General features: G+C 34.8%; 1 protein-coding gene across 20 annotated transcripts; it reads left to right on the top strand.

Moving 5' to 3' along the window:
• The first annotated feature begins 1,014 nt into the window (after positions 1-1,014).
• RIP5 (ROP interactive partner 5) lies at positions 1,015-7,035 on the top strand. Of its 20 annotated transcripts, XM_088109369.1 has the most exons (7): positions 1,037-1,173; positions 1,853-1,890; positions 2,011-2,095; positions 2,607-2,672; positions 3,106-3,209; positions 4,478-4,649; positions 5,200-7,035. In XM_088109369.1, the coding sequence occupies exons 5-7, from the start codon at positions 3,190-3,192 to the stop codon at positions 6,820-6,822; spliced, it is 1,815 nt and encodes a 604-aa protein (XP_087965495.1). In that variant the 5' UTR covers positions 1,037-1,173; positions 1,853-1,890; positions 2,011-2,095; positions 2,607-2,672; positions 3,106-3,189; the 3' UTR covers positions 6,823-7,035. The 20 variants fall into 20 exon arrangements, with proteins under 20 accessions (XP_047182917.1, XP_047182926.1, XP_087965499.1 ...); XM_047326970.2 differs by lacking the exon at positions 1,853-1,890 and having other exon boundaries at positions 1,020-1,173; XM_047326968.2 differs by lacking the exon at positions 2,607-2,672.
• Positions 7,036-8,835: the final 1,800 nt, after the last annotated feature.

The raw sequence follows: 8,835 nt of genomic DNA on the forward strand, positions 1-8,835 counted from the left end.
ATGAACAATATTATTCCTTTTACTAAATCTTGAGACCATTGACTCCTTTTAATAAATATCCAGAGTAAAATCAATAAAAAAAATTAAATAATTCCTATAAATATTGGGGGAGAAAACAATAAACTTAAATTAATCATGACTTTATAGTTGACTATTAGCTTATAGACTCAAATAATTAACATATTACCATAAAAGATAAATCCCAACAATAGAATTCATCATCTTGAATATATCTTTATTAGTTATTTAACTTTTAAAGTGATTACTTCTTATTTTCAAGATATTGCAAAAAATTCAAAAACTTTATATCGCATAGTGGGTCCACCTTCCTTTCCTCACCAACTTCTCTACGTCACCTCAAACAAACCACAGTCTCATCTCTCTAATTCTCTCATTTTTCATAAAAGCCAATGTTGAAAGTAATTCATAAACAGTTAATAAGAAAAAGAAAAAAAAAACCACCAAATTATCCTTTACACCATGTTTGTTTGAGGTGAATGTAGTTGGCAAGACAGATTTAAGGTTGCCATTTACCTTTACATCAAGTGATGTGTGAGAAACCGAAAAATGAAGATTTGAGATAGAGCAGTGAGTGTGGTCCTTGCATGTGAGACGAGAAACAAGAAAAAAACCACCTAAACACAAATGTATTATATGAAATATTCGAACTTACACTTGTTTTAGATTTTTGGTAATGTTTATCTGATGAAAGTGTTTTAAAGGGTATTTTCATTTACTTTTTCTTTCTCCTATTTTTATCAAATTTCCACGTCTCAAAAGCACTTTTTTAAGACAGCAGGAAATGAAAGTCTTCATCACTTTTAAAATGAAACTAAAAAAATGAGGTTTGAATTAATTAAGAGTTTAAAAAAAAGAAGTTAGAAAAAAGTGTAAGGAGCAGGTGAGAATAATAGGGTAGGACACATGGAGTGCAGTGTGCGGACTCAAACTCCTATTTCAAACTGATTAATAGTTTCACTCTTCCCTTCGTCAAATGACAAAGACTGTACTATTTTGTTTCCTTCCTTTATCTTTCACTCTCCTATCACTATTCACTCCCTTTATCTTTCATTTCACCTTCCTTTGTTACCTTCCACTCCACACACAAAACCAAACCAGTGGAACACAACATGCCAGACCACCCACAACGTTAAACACCACACACCTTCCAAGGTTAGCACTCATGGATCCATGCATATACTCATCCTTTTTCTTACTTAATTTCCATCTACATTCTACTTTTTCTCAATGCAAAGTGGTAACAAGTCCCACATTGCTTAGAGAAACTACTCTCTTTGGTACTTCAAACTCCAAGCTTCTTTCAAAGGATTATTATCTGAATTTGTTATCTTTTCCATCTCCGTATTTGTTTACTTTTTTGTAAGAAAACTGGTTTGCTTCTTAACTCTCCAAAATAAAGACGTTACTTTGTTGAGCCTGAATGTGATGTTTCTTTTCCAACTCTTTCTGTTTTTCTCCCTTCAAAAGCTCTTTTTTTTCTTGTAAAAAGTTATGCCAAAACAAACTGACATCAATATTCGAGCTAGCTGCAAGGTTTCGTAGCTTTCGTGTATAATATATTTCACTCATACTTTTGCAAAAGCAAAAGGAATAAATTAAGAAAAAGGGGCTATTCTACAATGTACTTCTTTTGTCTGTTTCTTTATCTGCTTCTTCAGCTTTTTATTTCATGCCCAATAAATTAATCTCTCTATTCTCTCTCATTTCATTCTCAAAAGATGGATTTTTTCAGTTTTCCTTCCTTCCCCCATCTTCCTTTCGTTGTCGAATTTAACGTTTTTGCATGCTTTCTCGTTTCCTGTAACACGTGATCGATTCTCCTTATTCCCAGAGAGATTCCTTGCATGAAGTGACCTCCTAGGGGCAGAGGTTTTCCCTTCTCTGTCTTGCCGTTTTTCTGTTCTGCAATGCACATGTATTGAACTTGTTCTGTCACGAAATTCAACTCCAACGTGTTATATGAACATCTTGTTTGTTTCCTCATTGAAGCAATGCTGTGAAAAATGTGAAGTGGGTTTGAACCTAGTGGAGTGGTCATCAGGCAGACAGAATCAGAAGGTTTGAGGGGTTTTAGGTAAAATGGTTTGTGTTCATATCACAACAACTTCACATCCTAAACTCTTGTTCAGTGGACCATGCCTACTTTCACGGCAAAATTGGGGGCTAAGAAATTTTCATTTTCATTTTTACAATAATGTCCCTAGTCCATGTATACATGGAACAGAGGTGTGAAAACGGGTTACCGGATCCAATGTGGTTTGCAGGTTATAGTGGGTTGGTGGAAAAACCCTGATTCAAACCAGATTTCTGAAATGAAGTCCAAACTCCTCGAAAGTCTGATTTTTTTTGGGGGTTTTTTGTGGGCATAGCTAGATTGAACCAACATTGTACTAAAAAGCCTCAGTTTTGGTGTAATGGTCATAACATTTGGTTTGGGCACAAAATTTGAAGCTTTCTTTGATCAGTTTCTGGTTGGATCTGTTACTGTTAGTTCATTAACTCACGGGGGCAAGTTGGTATTTTCATTTTGAGAGATTTGGAGATGTTGGGCACCTGTGTAATTTCATCATTTTCTGTTGTTGTAGTTGTAGGCCCCTCTTGATCATTACTGGATGCTGTTAGCCTGAAAGAGCTTATCATAGCATCAGTTGGTAATGAGAACGTTTTCCCTCATGTGTGGACCTGTGGTAGACATTTTTGTGTTTATGCCAATTTACTTGACTTTTATTCCTTTGATAGTGGTGTCCATCACATTTTCTAGGGACATGTTTTTACACAATTTTATTGTAATTGACACTTTAGGATGGAGTGAACTGTAGTGAGAATCTATGAAGTGTTTTCTTTTTAACTATCTTTATAAAGTAGTTATATTATTAGGTAACTTGTCACTAGTAAGGTAAATGTGCTTTTTTTAAGATTGAAGTGAGAATCACATTGAGCAAATCTTCTGCATTTATGGCTTAGGAGGTGAAGATAAGAAGATGATACCATCCTGCATGAACACATTTATTTTTTTTCCATAACTTCCACCTTCTCATTGGATTCTCTTGTCTCTGTGTGTGATATTTGTCTGAACTGTTACAGTCATTGTGGGTCAGGGAGCATTCAAGCAGCGAGGCCCAAATTATTAAACTGGTTTCTCTTTACTGGACAAGAGGCAATTAAGCCATGCAGACACCAAAGACAAGGTAACCTTTGATGAACTGGTGCATTGCTCTTATACTGTTCTATTAATGTTGCTTTTTACCTTGCTATTTCAGAATGATTTCTGGTTTTAAAAGGGCAATTAGCATGCCAAGAGTGTTCAGTGGTGTTGTTTACATTGGTATATGTTCTGTTTCTAAATCAGGAGAAAAATGCTAATAAATATAAGTTCTCTATTTATTCTTCACTTTGTTGACAGCAATTAGTGCAAATGTTTGTCAAATCTGCAAATGTTAGGTCTCCTGCATTAATCCTTTTCTCGTATAATTAATTTTGCTGGACTTTCCTTTTTAGATGTTGAAATATATCAATTGCTGAAAGCTAACCAAAGATACCATTAAACCTAAAAGACATTATTGAGTTTACCTAAATAATATGTTATTGATTTATCCATATGATATGACAAACTGGACCAATTTGTAGAACAATTGGATGATTCCTAATCATGTCTGTCTCCAAACTTATAGGCATAATCATCCTTCTGCACTTTCCTTTTTGGTTTCATTATGTTTGGTTAATGTGGTTCCTCCATGCAATAATGAAGATTGGGACCCGGGGCAGTTATCACCAACTCTAATGAATGAACAAAGCTTTGATTTTTCTATTTGAAAAAAATAAGATTCTCTTCCAATTACTAGAAATCTGTAATTGCAATTTCATTGTTAATCACCTTGTTAGGTGATTGAAACAGTTCCTAACATGTGCTTGGCTTGGACGACACATCTCATTTTCAAACTGAATTTATGAAGTTGATGGCACCTACGTTATGCGACAAAGAGACTTTCTTGTAACTTGTAGGAGTTATTTTCATTTGTGCTTGGAAGAAACTTTCCATTTTCAAACAGAATTTATGAAGTTGATGACACCCATGTTGTTTTAGGAAGACTTTCTTGTTACTTGTAGGCGTCTTTAAATTAGTGTTTAGAGAACTTTTCTTTTTCAAACCGAATTTATAAAGATGATGACTCTATATGTTATATTAGGAAGACTTTGTTGTAACTTGTTGGAATCTTCTCTCGTAGTTGATCCTCAGTATTTTAGCCTCTATGTGTTTGTTTAAATTTCGCTTTGAAGAATGGTTCGACTTATCTAGTCTCAGTTCTATATCACGTAAAAGGATTTCTGTCGCAATATGAGTGTAAGGATATTGTTTAACATGGCTACAAGGTATTTGAGGCGAGAATGGGGAGATATGGGTTTCCATTTCCCACAGTGAAGTTCACTTGCTTACATTTGTGTATATTGATTTCAGAAGTGGATCCTCTGAGGTGCCTCAGAAGGTGTCTCCTCGTGCTGTGCGCCAACTAAGGCCTACTACTGTGGAAACTGATTCCGTATCTTCTTCAAGTCAGGCTAATAAATCATCAAAGGAGAGAAGCCCCAAAGTCACTGATCGCAGATCACCCAGAAGCCCAGTTGTTGAGGTATCAATTCTTTTTCTAATGATACATTAACTGCAAATTTTAACTAGATATGTTGGAACAGCAAACCTTGACAATGAGAACCATAATCTCTACTTGGATGCTTTTTTCCTTTGATATTATAGTAGCTTATGAAAAGTGTTTCAAAGTGTAATGTAATGTGGGACTGTTTCCTGGTTTCCTTTCAAAATTACCAGCTGATGGTGCTATGAACTATTTCTTTGGAGCTTCCTTTAAATTCATTTGCCGATGTTGATTCTCCTCCTACAAAGTGCATTTTCACCATTTAGCAGATGGATAGTACATGCACCTTTCTTTTTAGAGGATTCTGTTATTAAAACATTTAAGTGTATTCAAGTCTCTGGAGTGAGTAGAATAAACTAATGGTCTGCAATATAACAACTTGTGTCATTTTTCATTTTTCTACTTGTGTTTTTGCAATTTTGGTTGGATGCACCGATATGATGTGTTTTCTATAATTTATCAGTACTGTTTTCCTAGCCTTGAAATTTTTTGGTGAGCAATGAAGCATTGTAATTTTGTGTTGTTTTAGAGGAAGCGCCCCAGCAAAATATCTGAATTGGAATCTCAAATTTCTCAACTCCAAAATGATTTGAAGAAGGTGATGGATCAGCTTGTTTTGTCTGAATCAAGCAAGAGGCAAGCGCAGCAAGATGCCCTGGAGTCCAAGGAGCAACTATTAGCTCTATCTGCAAAATTTGAAGACTCACAAAAACACGTTTTGGATCTTTGTGCTGCTGGGGAAGGTCGTGTTCTTGAGCTGCAGAAAATCATAGATGAGCGTGATATGGCATGCCAATCTGAACTTGAGGCCTCCAAAAAGCAGCTCTCAGTTGAGTCTGCTGCCTTGGCCTCTGCAATGAATGAAATTCAGATGCTGAAGACCGAACTTGAATTGGTAGCCAATTGTGAGAGTGTACAATCTCAACAGGCAAAATCAGCAGACATGGAGCTACTAAACCTGAAGCAGAACTTGTCTGAAGCTCTTTCTCTTGTGGACACCATGAAAAACCAACTAAGGGATTACAAAGAATCTGAAGCTCAGGCCCAAGCATTGGTCAATGAAACCATGTTGCAACATGAGGCTGCAAAAAAATCTATTGAGATCCTAAGAGCAGATGTTGCAAAAGCTGTTGATGCCTACAACACTATTGCTTTGGAGTTGGACCAGTCCAAAGCACGGGTAAGCTCACTAGAGGCCCTTGTTAGCAAGCTTCAGACAGATCCCATCAGTAGCAAATTTGAACACCAACCTGAAATATGGATAGAAGGAGAGGGTTCTGATGATCTAGAAGCAGAAGTTGTTTCTTTGAAGTCTGAGGTTGGACGCCTGCAATATGCTGTAGAGACTGCTGAGACTAAATACCAAGAAGAAAAGATTCAAAGCACAGTGCAGATCAGGAGTGCATATGAGCTGGTGGAGCAGATAAAATCTGAAACTGGTAAGAGGGAAGGTGAGCTAGAGGCCGAGTTGAAAAGGCAGAAAGCTGACATTGAAGAGTTGAAGGCTAACCTAATGGATAAGGAAACTGAGTTACAAGGCATTGTGGAGGAGAATGACAACTTGAACACCAAGCTCCAAGAGAGCATGTCATCTAAAAATGAGCATGAACTCAAAAGGGAAACTAAAAGACTAGAAGAATGTGTGGCTGAACTGAAGTCAGACATGATGGACAAGGAGACAACACTGCAAAGCATATCTGAGGAGAATGAAATGCTGAAGATGGAAATCAACAAGCTCTCAGATGGTGGCAAAGTGAGTGAGGAAGTTGCAGCTGAGGTAGAGGGAGCTAAGGCTGCAGAACGAGAAGCTCTGATGAAACTTGGGATTGTGATGGAGGAAGCAGATAGGAGCAACAAGAAGGCTGCAAGAGTGGCTGAGCAGCTAGAAGCAGCACAAGCAGCAAATCTAGAAATGGAAGCAGAACTGAGAAGACTAAAGGTGCAGTCTGATCAGTGGAGGAAGGCTGCAGAGGCAGCTGCTGCTATGCTTTCATCAGGAAACAATGGGAAACTCACAGAGAGAACTGTGTCTCTGGATAACAACTACAAGTGCTCACCCTATGCTGAAGACATGGATGATGATTTCCAGAGAAAGAAAAATGGCAACATGCTGAAGAAGTTTGGGGTCTTGTGGAAGAAGCCTCAAAAATAGTGAGTGTCTGGTTTTATGTATGTTATGTTCTGAAATTTTAGTTGAATAATAGTGTGTTCATGTGATGTTTATTTATGTCTTTTTCAATTTTGTCTCATCCTTACCTTCCAATCTGCATTGTAAATCCTTCTCCATCCTAAACTGTTTGTGAACTGTACTTCAAATGCTGGTGTTTAGTTATTGAATACATTAAGCTTCACATGATGCACATAATTGGAGTCTCATAATTACTAGAAATCTCTGGTGTTTACTTATCATATTTTTTCACCGAACTATATTTACTATAACGAGTTTTTTTTTAAATGAGATTTTTACATAATCGTTTTACATGATCAACTTTTTGAAATAAGCTTTTTGGAAAATGAGTTTTTCGAAATAAAATTTCCATTAAGCCCAACGTTTTAGTCACATCTTCATCCTTTTAAAGAGTGCGAAAAATGTAACATGCTACAAAACTAATAAAATAAAACATTTTATAATAATATTTAAAATAGATAAACCAAGAGCATAAAGAATATTAATATTGTCCTCCAGAAAAAAATTATAAAAATGGCATTTATACCGTCACATGAAACCAACAAAAGTCATCCCTACATTTTCATCTGCACTTAGATAAAGTGATAACTAAAAAAAAAAAAAACAAGATAAACACAAGAGAGTAAACTAATTTGTAAAAGAAACATTATATATTAATAAAACATGGTTTATTATAATACAATGCCTCCAAATAATCGCATAGATATAAACCATATAATAAAAAACTCTTCTAAGCTCAATTATATAGATACATACATTATTAATTTTAGATTCACTGAAGACATACACTTGTTGTGGTTTTTGCTGCTTTGCAGATTCATTGCTAATGAGTTTCATCTTATCACTCACAAGGTTAATTTTCTTAATGTCTTAGGCTATTATTATGTTTTCAGACTAACACCTCTTACTAGTCTCACTACATAACTCATTCTACTCTACATAAAAGTATGAATGATTATTAGAGTGTCAAGATATCTCATTGCTTGAATCCATACATCAATGCATACACTAAAGAAATCATACATTTAATGAAATTCCCTCGATGAAAACACCCTAAAACTCATCCATTCATACCATATTAAATTGTAATAATACCAAAACTACCATGAACATCGTAATAATAGGATTATAGAACAAGAGGATATGAAAAACAACAAAACAAAATACATGCAACTCAACTCAGAAGGGCATGAAAAGGAAAAACATAGATTGAGCTTCTAGAATCGAAGAGAAGAAATTTCCGCTCTGAACTTTGATTGGTAAGTTTTGTAAAATTCTTTGTGGTAATTCTAAAGATAGGTTCTCTTTGAAGAGAAAGTGAGATCTAAGTGAGTCATTGAAGAGAGAAGATAGAGACAATAGAAAAGATTTTTCTGAGGAAGAAGTAGAATTTCTTCTGCTGCATGATTTATTATGGTGACATAAGGAAGGTGTTTATGGGATTTCACAAAGAAGAATGAATGTGCAAACAAGATACACAGTAACGATAATGACTAATTATTGCGTCAATTGCATGGTGTTTTGAAGGATATTTTAATTTTTTATTAAATATATCTTTAGTTCTTAAACTTTTTAATGAAAATTTAAAATTCGTTTATATTATTTGATATAGTTTGATTCTCAAATTTTAAAAATGAAAAATCATAATTCTCTTATTTCAATTAAATTTTTTGATGCATTAAACATGTTTTAAAACACTATTTTAATATGTTTTAGTTCAAATATGTTAACTTAAAACACCAAATCAAAAAATAATTAAAATAATTAGATTAAAAAGAATTATGTTCACCGTCCATTGTTTATATCAGTATTCAAGTAGTAATAATGGACACAAATGGTCGAATAAAAAGGTCCAATTTTGACAAGTTACAAAAAGTCCATTTACATATTTATTGTCGGGGTATTTAATATTTATACGTTGTTTAAATTTTATTTGTGGTTATTCTTTGCAATTTTTCTCTTATTGTCTAAATGTCA

The sequence above is a fragment of the Vigna umbellata genome, chromosome 3, assembly GCF_029865625.1.
Source record: "Vigna umbellata cultivar VRB3 chromosome 3, Vumbellata_1.0, whole genome shotgun sequence".
NCBI classification, from domain to species: domain Eukaryota; kingdom Viridiplantae; phylum Streptophyta; class Magnoliopsida; order Fabales; family Fabaceae; genus Vigna; species Vigna umbellata.

Excerpts from the sequence above, each read along its gene's own strand:
- RIP5 (XM_047326961.2), top strand. The coding sequence starts at position 3,190 with ATGCAGACACCAAAGACAAG. Across the intron at positions 3,210-4,477 it reads ATGCAGACACCAAAGACAAG|AAGTGGATCCTCTGAGGTGC; the intron begins GTAACCTTTGAT and ends TATTGATTTCAG. Across the intron at positions 4,650-5,199 it reads CCAGAAGCCCAGTTGTTGAG|AGGAAGCGCCCCAGCAAAAT; the intron begins GTATCAATTCTT and ends GTGTTGTTTTAG.